Source organism: Spodoptera frugiperda, chromosome 11, assembly GCF_023101765.2.
Source record: "Spodoptera frugiperda isolate SF20-4 chromosome 11, AGI-APGP_CSIRO_Sfru_2.0, whole genome shotgun sequence".
NCBI classification, from domain to species: Eukaryota; Metazoa; Arthropoda; class Insecta; order Lepidoptera; family Noctuidae; genus Spodoptera; species Spodoptera frugiperda.
This window is the reverse complement of record NC_064222.1, coordinates 3373835-3390558: the sequence shown is the minus strand read 5'-3', so window position 1 is coordinate 3390558 and position 16724 is coordinate 3373835. Positions and strand designations below refer to the sequence as shown.

The window sequence follows — 16724 nt, the reverse complement described above, 5'->3', positions numbered from 1 at the left end:
AGGTACGCAGGGCAGAATAAATTTCCGGGACATGATTCAGTTTTCCGGGACAGGCTTTGTGCGTACCGAGATGAATATAAATGTCCGTTGTCTGCTTGTTTCCGTGCTTTCAAATGTTTTGAGGATAATGTGTACCTGCTGTTCTATGATATGCTTTTTGGTAGGTACTATATTTGCAGGCGTCCCTTTTTACTGAAGCCTGATGGTAAGCGATCAGCGCCGCCCATAGACACCCGCAACACCAGAGGAGACACAGGTGCGTTGCCGGCGTTTTAAAGTGGAGTAAGCTTTTTCTTGATTTCTTTGTTTCTCTCAATGAAACATCATGTTTTGTTTTCTATTAAAACTTTTGTAGTCAACAAACCCCCAAGGCAAAACAATATTGATCTCTCCTATGCATACCTACTTTTGACAACTATAAATCATAATTAAATGAATGAAAAGGATTTTGTTTCCTTAAACTGCTACCACTCAAAAACATTTTTAAAACCGATGTCTTATTTAACTATACATACATAAATGATAGTTTATTTTTAAAAGAGGATAATTAGGTGTTAATAACTAACTTACACATATACCCCGGAAATAAAATGATGCTTGTTTGGATGACGTCAAACGTATTTATCTAAATAAAGCTACCAATAACACGTCATTATGACGTCTTCAAAATCTACAAAAACAAATACTAACTAAAACTTGTTTCTTCAGAATTTCAAGGTTATTTTACATAGACCATAAACTTTATGGTAAATCGATCTATGTGTAACTAATAACAGTCGAATTGCATGCCTAAATTAATTGATAACCTACCAAAATATATTATTATATTTATTGCGAAAATCACCGTAGCAAACATCTGTTACAAGCAGGAAAATAAGCTCTATAAAAATAAACTTGACTGACAGAAAAATCAATCTCCTTAATACCGATAGTTCTTTTTTTGAAGGTGGAATATCATCCAATGCATTCTCCCGCTTTGAGTGAGGCGAGAGGGAATGTCAGACTCTTACTGACTAAAACCACCCCGTTCCTACTCCCATCCCGATAGTAATCTGATATTACACTGAAGGATGAATTCACATTTTAGCAAAGTTCACACCTCTACATTAACTATACAAAGTAACTTTAGTTGCCATAAACCGCACAGTGACTGTCTATCGTGGACAGAGAATTGGAATCCGAACTCGGATAATTTACTTAACCAGAGTTCTAACCTAATTGCTGTGGATCGAAGATCGTGATGTGGACTGAAAATAAGGGGGTAGAAATAATTAGATCGAATTTAAACCTTTTCCCATTGAAATACAGAACATTTTTCTTATGACGTGTGTCTTTTTGACATTTATTTCAGCCATGCTTCACTTGACCTGCCTTTCTTGAGGCTTCACTAATATTTTGTGATGACATGATTAGGTATAATCTAAAATTCAATGATCCGGAAAATGTTTTAAGGAAATTCATTCACCTGTATGATTTTGCATTTGCTTCGCGACTTGACAAAGAGGTTTTATATTTTACATTTGGAACATAGCCAACCTTCTTACTGTCAATACTGTCCCACAGATTATAAATCTTGTAACAAAACGCGGGAAATGTCACAGATTATAACAACTATTGAGCAATAAACCTCTATGGTTGGAACTATATTATTTATGGGGCGTACAGTTAGAACGCTGTTACTTTTCTTTTCGTTGCACTTAAAGTACAAAAGCCGACTCGTGGTCTACGTGATCCATTGCACGCTTGCATCGGGTACTGGCAGCAGCGAAAGTGTTTAGTAACTTTTTAATGATGGGTCGGATGAGCGAAATTTTTATTGGGTATGGTTTGATGACTCGTTAGTTACGAAATTAATAGTTATACTGAGATGTTTTTGTAAAAACAAGTGTATCTACGAATGTAACTTAAAACATTTTTATTGTAATTTTTTTTTAATATCTTGTATAATGTAATTTTTATCAAAGTAAAATTTTATTTGTTCCAAATATATATTTTTACTACTATCAATATAGTAACGAAAAATATAAAGCTGGCATTCTTCGTACCGCCTCAAACATTTTTTTCTCACCTTTTAAACTTTTCCTGGACTTCTAGACCAAAATTAACCAAATTAGTCTAGCCGTTCTCAAGTTTTAGCGAGACTAACGAACAACAATAGATTTTTATACATAGAGATAAGTCCAATTAATTTACATCTTAGTCCAATTTCACTAAATAACAAATACGAAATACAACATTTATGAAAATTATTCCAGATTTAAATAAAATCTCCATTTGCAAACTGTACAGACCTACATAGGGTCACTGACTTTCAAGATATTATGTTTTTTCACAGGATATCGGGAACCCTCTCGTATGACGCATGCGCAAAACTACATTCTGGTTTTACCACGGACATTCACTCGGCGGGTTTATTTGCATTGATAATAATATGATTTATCCTTATATGAATTTATTGTTTTAATAATCGTAGTAAACTTAGATAACGGGGAAACTAAGTGCTCGTAACTTTTAATTCCCGTTTAGTTTTATTTTTAAATCTAATTTGTGACAAATAAAAAGTTCTGCGATTAATTATTATGTTATCGGCTTACTCACGTACTGTTTTGACGAGGAACTCGACTAGTTTCAAGCCATGCTAGAGGCTCATCATCATGAGCAGCATTCCGCGACACACGACGACGCGGCGATTGTCGCACTGCTGCTCATGAATATGAGCCTCTACACTACTACTATAACATAATAATTAATTTAGTATGTCTCACGAAAGTTACAATAAAATAAAAGTTCTGCGATCATTAAAGGTAAGGTTGTATGAGTTTCTATACAAGACAAACTAAAATCCCTTGCGTGTGATGTGTTTGTGTACGATGCGGGCCTGTGGACGTACCTACCTTAAATATTCAATAGGTATTTAAAAACAGTAAATACGTATTGTATAGATTATAACCTTAATATTACTTTACCTTACTTTCGCACCTATTTGTTTTTTTAAAGGGGTCATATTATGTATAAAATCAGAACTTAAAGATTGTTGCCATTTTCTGATGCTGAATTAAAAATCTACTCGACAAACTTCATCTAACAGTTAAACTTATTCTGATGCTGACTATCTAGATTATCCAGATAGTATTCAAGTCATGAGACCTAATCTCCTTTAGTATAGGGCACCTCTTCCTTATGAGAACTAATCATTGGAACTTTACCTACAAACCTATATCATTGACAGTTTTTCTAGTCTAGTGCCTGCCTAGGTCACTTAGTACTTATAGCAAGGGAAGGTCTATCGTTATGTTTACCCTTTATTGTTATTCTAGACATTATTGTAAGTATTTCCTAGGTTGTAAGTGAAGGAGTGTTTTATTTGTAGAATAATAAAGGCAAATAATAAAATAAGTTACTTATAGAACTTAAGTCAGTACTTAAGTAGATTTCCATAATAATGTAGTGTATCTAGGTACTTATAAAAACTAAAACAATCAGTAACAGCTAGATATGTGTCTGCTACTTAAATGTACTGACAACTTTATTTGTAACACAGTTTGTTGTTGTAGTTTGATCAATTTTTGACTCCAAAGTGGGAAATTCTCATGGAGCCATTTCGCCTATGGAGGACGAAAAGGACTGTCAGACTCTTACTGACTAAAACCCACTCCCGAACTCATGGTACCCTGCTTTGCCTCACGATGACAATTTGTTTAACTTAAAGGAAATCATTTCATCTATACATAGTATAAAACAAAGTCGCCCATTTTGTCTGTAGTCCCTTCGTATGCATAAAACTTTAAAACTACGCAACGGATTTTGATGCGGTTTTCACTAATAGAAAGAGTATTTTCTCCGACAGGTTTTTATATATAATTGAAATACATTGAAACTATATTAGCTGAGTTATAGCGATTTATGTCCAAGAAGTCAGAAAAAAAATCTAATTGAAGATTGCATTTGTGCGTGCGCCGCTTATACCGTTGGATACAAGTAAGAACAATGTATAGCAAAAACATTGGTCTTTATTAGTTCTACAAAAAAGTCCGCGATGACATATATCCAGCTTTTTTATTTAAGTCACAAAAACTACTTTTCTGTATTAAAAAAACATTTAATTCGTTGGGTGATGTTTAACTGGTGATATAACCAATAATACATATATCCTTATCATAATAAGTAAGTTCATCATCACGAGCATTTAATTTAGATTATTTTTGCAGTTTACAGTGTGCTATTTAGACATATAGTTTAGGAGATATCACGATATTAGTATTGCGGCACGGTACGGGCCGGCCGCGGCGGCGGGGGCAGCGTCCCTATAAATAGCGCGTCGGCGGCAGCGGCTCCCCATTAGCACTTTGAAATTGGAAGCGATCGGACGCGTTTATTTATCGCAGCTCTTTGAGAAAAATAAAACGTGCTTTTCAGCGCGACAACAATAATTGTATGATAATAATAGGTATTGTATTCTAAGGTTAGTATTAAATCGCATTTATTTTTGATATTTTCTATTAAGATTTTGGTTAAAATTTAAAGTTAGGTCAATTTAATATTAGGGAAATAATTAAAAAAAAAATCGTAATTTAAGGTAAGATAAGTTCAGAAAAAGAACTTAATAGAATAGGTAATAACTTCATACCTTATTTATTGTATTTTTTTTGTATTTGGAAATGCCGGCCTTTAAGTCTTTAAGATCAATAACCTTTAAGATCAATAACTATTATTTTCTTATTTTTTTTTGTATTTCATTTTAATATTTTAAACGCGGTTAAGGGAAAGAGAAGTTATTGTGAATTGAAAATTAGTATCCAATATGTGTTGGTGCGTTGACTGTATTTGTCGAAGTAGCGGGATACACGCAAACGAAGTTGCGCGGGTCAGCTAGTATTAAATATAATTAAGTATATTTTAATATGATTTCCTTTTAAATATAATATATTTCAACTTAAAAAAGTGTAAGTGAGACGTATAATGCTCGAAGCTGTAACCTCGACAGTCGACGGTACAGTTTTCTGCGAAGCTAATTAACTAATTTCCTTATTTAAGTAATCGCAATTACTTATAGTAAAAAATGTAGAGCCTCGTGTACAATCGCAAACTTAACGCCGACCCTGGAACATTTAATTAGTATCTATCTACCAACCAACCAACCAACCAACAGATTTTTGGAGTTTCTAAAACAAAATGAGTCTGAAGCTGAACGTCAGTATGTTATATAGGTATAGAACGACTTGTGTCTGCCCTCTACAACCCATTAACCCGTAGTATACTGGAGTGCAGATCTACGCGAGACACAATGTGTTTTCTATTGTCTCATATGTACGAGGGGGCGTTTTTATATTCGCGGAATGGGGGATAAGGAGTGGAAATAAAAAAACCAAATTATTTTTCCTTTTCAATATATTCACCTGCAAGACGAATACATGTTTCAGATCTTTCAATTAATTTATTAATACCATCATAAAAAAAAGATTTCTTTTTGTCTATAAAATACGCCGAAACTGCCTCCTTGACTTCATCATCGGTGGTAAATTTTTTACCCCGTAGCTCTTTTTTCATTTTTAGAAACGGTTAATAATCACTCGGGGTCAGGTCTGGGCTGTAGGGTGGGTGTTCTAAAATATCGAAGCCCACCTTATGCAGGGCAGCCATCGCAACGCGGCTCTTGTGAACGGGCGCGTTGTCGTGCAAAAGCAACACACCTTTCGTCAATTTTCCCCGTCTTTTCTCCTTAATGGCTTCTTGAAGTCGCTTTAATATTGAAGCGTAGTATTCCCCGGTTATAGAAACACCTTTATCTTTATAGTCGATTAATAATAATTCTTCTGAGTCGCAAAAGACCGTTGCAATGATTTTCCCAGCTGACTGTGACACCTTAAACTTCTTAGGGGGTGCTGCGCCCTTTTTATGCCACTGCATGGAATCTTGTTTCGACTCAGGTTCATAATGATGAACCCAAGTTTCGTCTCCAGTAAAAATTCGACTCAATACATCATCCTTGTCTTCATTACAGAGGTTCAAAAATGCACGTGAACACTCTACGCGCTGTTGTTTTTCGGGCGGCGTGAGCATTCTTGACACCCATCTTGCACTGACCTTAGTCATGCCTAGATGATCATTAAGAATTTTAAAAATGGTTGTATCGGATACTCTAACCATTTCTGCGAGTTGTTTCTTCTTTAGTCGAGCATCTTCCAGTACATTTTTTTCAACTTTTTGGATAAGTTCTGGCGTGGTCACCTCGATACTCCTGCCCGGCCTCGGGTCGTCTTCAATGGATTCCCTTCCTTGTTTAAATAAATTGTGCCACTTGTACACCATGGTTTTTCCTTGACAAGAGTCACCGTAAACCAATGACATCTCATTCATTATGGTCGCAACTGTTTTTCCTTGCTTGGTAAGGAACTTTATAACGGTACGATATTAGATTTTTTCCATATTTCACTTTTCACTCCCGATTTTGTTGCTTGATTGACGATAACTCAAAGACTAATTGTCTAATTGCAATGAAATCTCGTATTTATACTAATTATGAGTCACTGAACACGTTACGACCTAATGAGCGTAATCCTCCCCCCACAACCCTCTCATTCCGCGAACTTAAAAACGCACCCTCGTATATGTAATGTACCTACAGAACCAGGGTTTTTTTACATCCTTATTTAGAAAAGTATTGAGGTTTTTATCCAACAAGGATATGCCAACCTCATCGAGACTAAAGGATAATAATAGCACCTCACCGTCTTGGTAAAAAACACTCAATTTGTTAGGCTTCTGAGTATATTTTTTATACTTTATGCTGGGGCCACACTAATGGAATCTGCCATTGATTATGAAAACAAATGAACGATTATGAACTTTAAATGTTCGTACAAACATCAATTATCGCCATAATCAAATGGCATATTCCATTAGTGTGGCCCCAGCATTACAGGATGGCGTTTGGCCACCATCTCGCCTGGTAAGCGATGATGTGGCCCAGTCACACAAGGTATACGGATTGTCATAGATATATGCTCTTCAGGTCACAAGACACAACTACCATGAGGTAGTTGTACCATAACATGCACCTGTGTGAGTAATTTATCACCGTTGTCAACTGTACTCATACCGTACCCTGCTTCCGACCATGTATGCACCTGTGGTTAAACATTAGAGATGACCTTAATCTATAAACGTTTACACTGGTCGATTAAAGAAACCTGTTGTTTAAATTGATAGTCATCTATCTACGTTGCACCAACGTCCAATGTTGGAGCCAAGGTTGTACACGTGTAGAGAAAGTGTGTGGCCAACCTTTTACCTTTCTGGAACATTCTTTTAGAAAATATTGGATGCAAATGTTTCTTTTAGACTATATGTAGTTTAACGTCACGTCTTTTATTCCCAAAGGGGTAGGCAGTGGTGCACATTACGGCACGTAATGCCGCTATACAATGTACACGCAGTTTTCATCATTTGTGTTATAAGTCCTATGTAATAAGGGGTGAGCCTATTTCTTCTAGTCTGTGACTGATATATCTGAGTCCATGCTAAAGTTTGATAAAGAACAAAAACAGCATAAACATAAATAAATACTAGAATTAAGAATATGAGAAAATAAATTAAATTTTGTCTCAGGCTAAATTAAATGGAACGCTTTTTATCAGCAAAGACCTACAAAGAATGTTTTAATCACAGATTTCGTAAAGGAAATGCCTTTTATTTATAAATACTTATTGGCTTTCATTAATTTCTGTCCGAAGCCTATTTTATTTAAAACTGAACTATGTCGTTCTAATTCAGGATTTGTGAAGATGAATAAATAATTCTTGAAGAAAAATAATTGAAATGAAAGAAGACAGAAGACAATTTGACTTCAATTTATTTAAGTACAGCACATTTAGAAGTCTGCTTTCATTGTATTATTTATCTACACAAGAACTTTTATACCATAACAACTCTTATACTATTATACCGTGGCTTATTTTTCAATGTCACGATAAAAAATTGAAAACGTAATTTGTACGAACTATTTTAGCAAAGGTGGAAACCGGCTCAGCTATGCCATGTCTTTTATATGGAGAGATGTGTGCTATGGATGGCTTTTCTACATCGATACATCGCATACTCGAGCTGCGCATTTTCTTCGCACAGCTACTTTGCGGCGGCACATCTTCATAGCACATTTTACTCGCACAGCTACATAGCTTAGTATGGTCACACAGTTTCACAGCTTAACTATTACATCTTCGTAACATAGCTACATAGCACATCTCTGGTGGAAAAGCACCGTAAGTGAAAATAAATCTAAACACCGTTTCTATTAGATTCGTTATTCTTTAACATCGATTCGAATTGGTATAAAAATAATTGCAAGCTTTCAGAGGCGTGTCGCCTTTAAAGGGTGTGAAAATGACTACATTGCGTTTTAGTGAGAAATTCCCTAGAGCTTTGTGGTAATATTGACCTATAGGTACCTACATATTATATATTAAGTACTTAGTTACAGTATTGTTTGTTCAGTAATCAATTAATTAGCAAAAAGGGCGTATCGAGGTTAGCTTTATCAAATTGGTAGGTACTGAGTGAGTATTTTAATTATGTACGAGTACCTAGTGAACTTGTGTTTGTGCGTGAATTTGTCTGTAGTTTTTATGATTTGTATGATATTTATTTTACAAAACCTCTAACTATAGCTAAACTTACAACTTAATATGTATTTTGTTTTCTAGAATACTTCAAAAATGTGTTTATTTAAAAGTTTATTATAGTAGGTACATATAGCTGAATAATTTTTTATTGATACTTATTAGATTTTTCAGTAAAAATGCTTTACCTTAATGTTATTGAAAAATAAACAAATAGTTAATTGCCACTCCTGATAGATCTAACAAACTATTTAACTAACTAGTCACGGAAAAGGTTTAGATACCGTACTCAACAAACAAACACAATCATTGTTCCTCCGTAAGTGTATCCAAACAAATCGGAAGTAGGAAGTGTCAAGATTACACGATGCGGGTTTGACAGGTGTCAGATCGGAAAAGTTCCAAGTTGTTGATGGCCAAGCAAGGAAATATGAAACACGTTTGATTTTGTATGAGTTAGTCGATAAGGATCAAAGGAAAAATCCTAATCAAATGTGTTCATAGGAACCAAACAACTTGGATCAAACCAATTTAATATTTCAATGCAATAAATTTTTTCCCGACTCGTGGTCGGGTAAAATAATAAGTAAGATTTTTTTTTGTAACTATTAGTGTTCATTGCGAGAATACAAGTCTGATTATTTTTCAAATAATGTTCATTAACACTGGCCATCAAGTTCTTCAAAATCTAGAAGATGCCATAAAGTTTGGAATAAAAAGTATAAGTTTTTTTTTATAAATGGCACGTGAAATTTTGTTGAATACAGCCAGTATCTTTTAAATATTATTTTTTGTATTTCTTTAAAACTTAAATTCTTCTTTATTATACTAAAATTTTTCTATTGTAGTTATTTTAACTTTTTCCAAACAAAAACACAATATTTCTATACTGTTAAGATTGCTAACGACATCTAGCGACAAACGTGTACCTTATTTTAGTACCACCGTTAAACAACAGATGTCACTGTTTTATTAATATCATTAACGTTTGATAGATGGCGCTGTAAACAAAATTGACTTACCAAGGATGGCTCTGAGATGTCCCTCAAGGGTCTGTAATATCGTCATCTTGATTTCTTTGACAGTCTTGCCCAGGAACTGCTCGCAGGCAGTCGTGAGAAGCTCGTCTTCGTTCATGATCTTGCACTGGGCCACACCGGTGACGGTGAGCGGGACGCCCTGTGCCGTTTCCACATATTCGCACATAGGGTTTAGGGTCATCACCTGCAATGAACCATTTCTAGTGTTAATATTTTTGCTTTATAGGAAAACTGCGCTTTGAAAATAAGTAGATAACGTTGGTAATGAAAATATGTTTCTATCTGCAACGGTTATTTGCTATCGGCGAGAACTGATAACAAATAATTTTCAATTACTTATATAAGAAAACAATATACATAGAATTGGCGTTTGTATAGAAACTATTATTATAAATAAGCAGTTGTTACCTCAAGTGAGATCCTCTGCACATCGGTGACGAGCCACCATGCCCACGCCCAGCCGCCGACGATGGTACGCTTTGTGGTAGAGCCGAAGCACCCTCCTGTAAATTACAAAATAAATAAATATTAGAAAATAGATCAAAAAACATTTTAACAGTTTGTCTAACTGTATAGGTATGTAATATATTACGTGCATAGTGCACAAGTGAATAGTGTAACTTATTTCAGTCGGTAGGAGGCAGCCAATATGTTATTTAGCTTTGGGGCGGCAAATGTATAAATCCAGCACTTAGTTAGTGCTTAGTTGTAAATCTAGACTTAAACTGAAAAAAAAGTAAATTACACTATTCAACTCTTAGCCGGAACCCAGATTGACAATTTAAAAACAGATCTTTTTATCAATCACAGGTGCAATCAAAATTTACTCCTTCCCTATCAACAAAGTACCTACGAAATCATCTAAACAATCAAAGCCATCAATTCTGCGAGAACGAGACCCATAACGGACCAATTTCTCTTCCATTCTTCAACAGAAATGAGTAGCCATTTACGTAAATGACCCTGAAATAAGGGTTTCCGAAAAATGTTTTGATATATTGCTTAGGCTCACCCATTTTTCCATTTAGTACCTATGTGGTCTATCAACCCATCCATGTTTACGACAGTACATAGCGAAACCTGAAAAACTTATATTCTCCAAAGAAGTAGATATAGGCACATAATATAATAAATTCAACACCCTTTTTTCCTCAGCTATGACCGTAATAGGATAGGATACACTGGGCGCAGAATATATTTTTTTGTTTAAGGGAGAAAATCATCCAATTACTCCTCCCATCTTGCGCAAGGCTAGAGGGAGTGTCAGACTCCTGATTAAAACCCACCCCGTTCCTACTCCTGCTTTTCGAGCCGGTACCCCGGTAAACCCGCTAAGTAGTCCGCAGCTCCGGATCAGGAGAATTTGGGCTACTACTAAAAATTTAAAATATTTGATAAAGAAATCTCATCATCTTTATTCACTAGTCGCACTTAGGACACGACCAAGGAGACACCCATCCATTAAGGGTTGGGAAACTATTAGGCCAGTGCAGATAGGTTTTGAAACAAAAGAAATTTATAGTAGAATGAAATCTATTGGAAATGGAAGAGAATATGCTAAAAATGGAAAAAAATAAAAATTCCACTCCATCCGAGTTCGGGAAGTGGGGGGGAGGGAGGTTTTAAGAGTAAAAATCGGTTTATCGCAATTTTCGGCGAAACTACAAGTCCTATAAAAAAAAGTTCAACGGCAAAGTTGTAGGTAATAAAAAGATCTACAACTTTTGTATTTACACTTTTTTTTGTATTACCTCAAAATTTTGTGAAAAATTCAAAAAACTACGATTTCGGTTTTTTATTGTTATCTTCGACAAAAATATATATTTTTTAACGAAATTTTGTGAAAACGTGCCTTTATATGTACCAAATACATTGTATTTTTATGGAATTGAAAAATTATTTTTTTACCACTTATTGATTAAATACCGAAAAATTATCCTAATTTTCAATCGAAAATTCACGCGTCAAAATATCAGATTTTTTATAAAGTTCGGTGGGCTTTTTGTTCGTTGAAATCTCTACTTTTCGATAGTGTAAAAAAAAATATACGTTACTATGGAAAATGTTCTTAAAAAAACAGGTGATAGTGAACGGTGGCTGGAGATCGTCCCGCGATTCCCGACGCCCGGAGTGTCTCTGGAGGAGCGAGCGAGACTGGGATGACGTCTCTTCCTTCTGCGAAGCAGTCATGCTAGCAAAGAAGGAGGCGGGGCACGTGAGGGAACGAACCTCCTCACCCTCCAGCCTTCGCGAGAGATACTCCGGGCGTCGGGGATCGCGCAAAGTACTCTGGCCTCCGTAAGTACGGGTCTGTAGACGGCGAGCAAGGGTAGCTGGCCGCCCGAACAGAACTAGACCCATGCATGCGGCGCGTCGCGTTCCGCGCGAGCCTCATAGAGCCATCAGAATACCTCAGATGGTGTCTAGTATGGCTGATGCCTGATCCGGAGCTGCGGACTACCTAGTGGGTTTACCGGGGCTCCAGCTCGAAAAGCAGGACTAGGAACAGGGTAGTTTTTAGTCAGTAAGAGTCTGACACTCCATCTCGCCTCACTTAAGGCGAGAGAGGTCATTGGATTGGATTAGATGATTTAGCCACCTTAAAAAATAAAAAAGGTTTATAAATGATCTTCAAATAAGAATATATAAGTATCTACGTATTTAATTCAAACAAAATTCTACATTTTTCTTATAACATTGTAGATGTCTTATCAAATATAAACATTATTAACTTATTTGATTGTTAATCATAGTAGAATGTTTTAATTTATATATTTTTTTTAATTGTCAATGTACCATTAAATCTTACGCTACATGAGTTAATTGTAATAAATAGCCCAAAATTGTGCATAATGATGAACAACAAATTTTTTGATACGAGTTTTTTTAGTTTATTGTGTTTTTTCAGAACATTTTCCATAGTAACGTTTATTTTTTTTACACTATCGAAAAGTAGAGATTTCAACGAACAAAAAGCCCACCGAACTTTATAAAAAATCTGATATTTTGACGCGTGAATTTTCGATTGAAAATTAGGATAATTTTTCGGTATTTAATCAAAAAATTGGTAAAAAAAATAATTTTTCAATTCCAAAAAAATACAATGTATTTGGTACATATAAAGGCACGTTTTCAAAAAAATACGTTAAAAAATATATATTTTTGTCGAAGATAACAATAAAAAACCGAAATCGTAGTTTTTTGAATTTTTCACAAAATTTTGAGGTAATACAAAAAAAGTGTAAATACAAAAGTTGTAGATCTTTTTATTACCTACAACTTTGCCGTTGAACTTTTTTTTATAGGACTTGTAGTTTCGCCGAAAATTGCGATAAACCGATTTTTCCTCTTTAAACCTCCCTCCCCCCCACTTCCCGACCTCGGATGGAGTGGAATTTTTATTTTTTTCTTGTTTTAGCATATTCTCTTCCATTTCCAATAGGTTTCATTCTACTATAAATTTCTTTTACTTTTTACCTTTATTAGAGGTATCTGCACTGGCCTATATAGAGTACACAATGACATAACATAATTATGATGATAAGTATACACTACACAGTATACTCCAAGGTTTTCTATGTTCGCGATATTGGTTGGTTATAATGGAAAGTCCACGTATTATATAAGGCTTGTAGTACACAGTATTATTATTTAAATATAGTATAGTCGCAAATTACACTTCACGGTGAGTACGAACGCCGTCAGTTTTATTTTACCTTTAGTTTTTACATAAATATTTTTATTTTAGCAACTTGTTAGATCCGATAGAACATGCAACTATCAGTTAAAAGAAGTATAAGTCGTCACTACCAAAAACTTCGGCAGAATGTCGCGTCTAGATTACAATTTTGATATGATTTTTCATTCTTTTTGACAATTTATACAATAACAAACTCTATAAGTAAAGAGCTACATTACTCTATTTGAAAATCTACTATAACATCATTGTAATGAGGTTGATTTTTCTTGCTCATATTTACACGTAGTTTAAACAAGTTTTCTGTTCCCGCCACATTCAATTTACCGTTATATAGGTACGTTCGTCCTTTGCGCTTTCTAATTTTAAATTTCGTGTACTTCTCTGTACTATTTGTAAGTACCGTTAATCCTCGAAGTTACGTTTCGATACAAATCAAAATCAATTGTAGAAACATGCTCTAGAATAATATTTTCTTCTGTTTTGAATTGTTCTATTTGAGTATTGAACCTGCCTGCGTCTCGTATGCAGCAACTCACCTAGCCTCTACATTTATAGGATAGATGACTATTTTTTTCTTGTAGGTTGTTTTAAAATATTAGATACGTATTTATACAAAAACAAATACTTTCGAAGATAATATATCGATTTGAAATATCACGTCACTTCACTTCTGGGTACATTTTATATACGTATGCGTTTATAAACTTTGATGCGTTTTATTAAATGATTAAAAAAAAATACGTGTCTAATATTTTTTCTTTACCTAACTGACGGACTAAATAGATTTTTAATGTTCATACCCGTCGTCATCCCTATTTAGTAGGTAAGCATTTACAGTAATATTATCATGTGACATTACACATCATTGGCTTCGTGTGTGACGAGGTAATCAGTAAGCATGTATGAAGAGATTGATGGATGTCAGTCAGTGAAGCGAAAGGAATGTCAGTCATCGGTAGCATTTGGGGTCTATTGAGTCAGTCGACCCCAATAGAATACAGATATGACAATACAGTTATGTAATGGTTCTTGGATTTTATTCCAGGGTCAGAAAATTGTAATGAGAGGTTATTGAAATTTCGTTCTTTCAGATTTATATTATAGTCATTTTCCTTTTGTATTCCTTTTCAATTCGTCTCATCATAACAATTTTTTTAAAAAAACGTTTTTTTAAATTGTGGATTTTCTTTTGTGTTGTGGTTGCGTATACAAACATAGAAGTTCACATGCACATGACACCCACAAACTAAACAACTTGTGGATCACTCCGTGCGGGAATCAAACCCGCAATACGTTGCATGGCAGCCAGGTGCCCAGCCAACCGCGTCAACCGTGTAGTCAGTATATTATAGACATTTTCCTTTTGCTTCCCTTTTCAATGGGTTTCAACGTAACTATGTCCTTTTAACATTTATTTAGAAGCCGTCAGCACTAGTTTATTAAGCAAAGCCTCATTAATTAAGTCAATATATATCAATTGTGATAACAAAGAGATATGGGTATATTGATAACTTGAATATTCCCCTGATACCAATCTATGGCATGTATTTGTTATCAGCGCCATCTAGCGTTAATTAATTAAATCATTGGTTATAGGCGTGCCGTGACGAGGGGCATTCTGCCATCGAAGTGACCTGATTACTAATTAGACAGTTACATCGATTTACTATGGGGCATTCTAGAAATATTTGATTACAAAACCAAAGAAAGATTCCATATAAACATACCAAGTCATGTAGTTAAACAAATCTTAAAGTATATACTTTGTAAGCATTGTAAACAGAGCCATTATGATTTTTAACTTTATTCCGAAAGGAGAAGGTTGAAAATTCATTGAAATAACCTAGTGACCAATTTTTGACGTTATCAAATATCGCAATTATCGCATAGGCCCTGAACTTTATGATTAATGGGGTTAAATATTATGCATTTCACAGTCAGTTAGTCGCCAGTCAGTCAAACTTAATCAGTACAATGTAATGTAGGTAATGGCTAATTATACAACTTCAAATACACATGAAAGTATTCTTTCTTTTTAAATTCATGAAGAAATCAACAAAGATATTCTACATAATGCTACTAAAGGCGAACCTATTACAAGAACTAGAAGAATCTTAACTAGTATAACTTTAATGCAAATGTAAATTTGTTTATTTCATCTTTAAATGCGAATTAACAACAAAACCGACGTGAAACAACGCTTGCGTTGTGTGAGTGAGGTTACCGGAGGCCCAATTAATCCCCTTCCCAATCTTCCCAATCCCCGATTCCCCGACAACCCTTAAATTAGGAATTTACCCCCAAAAGGCCGGCAACGCACTTGTAACGCCTCTGGTGTTTTAAGTGTCCATGGGCGGCGGCGATTGCTTACCATCAGGTGGTACGTCTGCTCGTTTACCGAAGTGTTCCATAAAAAAAATGTAACAAATAAATAAATGAGGACTAAGGAGAAGGGCCTAACCAAATTCACGTGGATAAAACCGTAGGCAAAAGTTATTGAGCAATAGAATACATAAATGAATAATAATCATCACTACCACACCAAGCAATCCTGTTGCAACAAGTACTCTCACTTAGTTCATTGCAGTACATATCTATAAAGTTATCTAGATATGCAAAGTGGGTTCGAGAGCGACACTAGAAGTCGAGTCCGAATTCACTTTCATTGGTAATTGTGGGTAAGTGACCGTCACTTGACACGGGCACTGCCGCGCAACAAGCGTTGTGTACGTTTTTCTAATGCCATGTCGCGTGGAACATTGGTGTGACGTCATTTTGTAGATTGCAATGAGAATATTGAATCTTCACTTGCATATATGAGGCTAGCCTACTCGTCACGTATAGGTATGCTTCTATCAGCGGCTTCGCCCGCGGACCCGTGCGATGAAAAGTAGGCTTTTTTTTTGAGGGGGAAAATCATCCAATGACTTCTCTTGCCTTGGGCGAAGCGAGAGGGAGTGTCAGACTCTTACTGACTAAAAACCACCTACTCCTGCTTTTTGAACCGGGACCCCGGTAAACCCGATAGGTAGTTCGCAGCTCCGGATATGAAAAGTATATAAAGTATAAGTTATTCCTGACCCCTGACCATAATTTACTTTACCCCTGTTGCAAATTTCATCCCGATCCTTTCAGCCGTTTTAACGTGATTGAGTAACAAAAATACTATCACAAAAACTCTCGCATTTATAATATTAGTCAAATTACCATATGAGTCTGGTAACCTTCTTCGGCTGGAGGATTTGCTTTCAAAATGTTCATATGAGGGTGTTCAGATCAAGGTATATCACAGTCAGTGCAGTAGCTAACCGATATTTGATTGTATCGCATAAGTAGTTACACCATAAGTTACTACATTTTTTTACT

General features: G+C 35.3%; 1 protein-coding gene across 2 annotated transcripts in view; it reads right to left on the bottom strand.

Annotated features, from left to right (window-relative positions):
- Positions 1-16724, bottom strand: part of LOC118274661 (flotillin-2) — a 287597-nt gene that overhangs the window by 44882 nt on the left and 225991 nt on the right. For both annotated transcript variants that reach the window (XM_035592302.2, XM_035592301.2), the window contains exons 2-3: positions 10067-10161; positions 9641-9842 (exon numbers count right to left, since the gene is read on the bottom strand). In XM_035592302.2, the coding sequence (XP_035448195.1) occupies positions 9641-9842; positions 10067-10161 (297 nt within the window). The remainder of the gene's footprint in view (positions 1-9640; positions 9843-10066; positions 10162-16724) is intronic.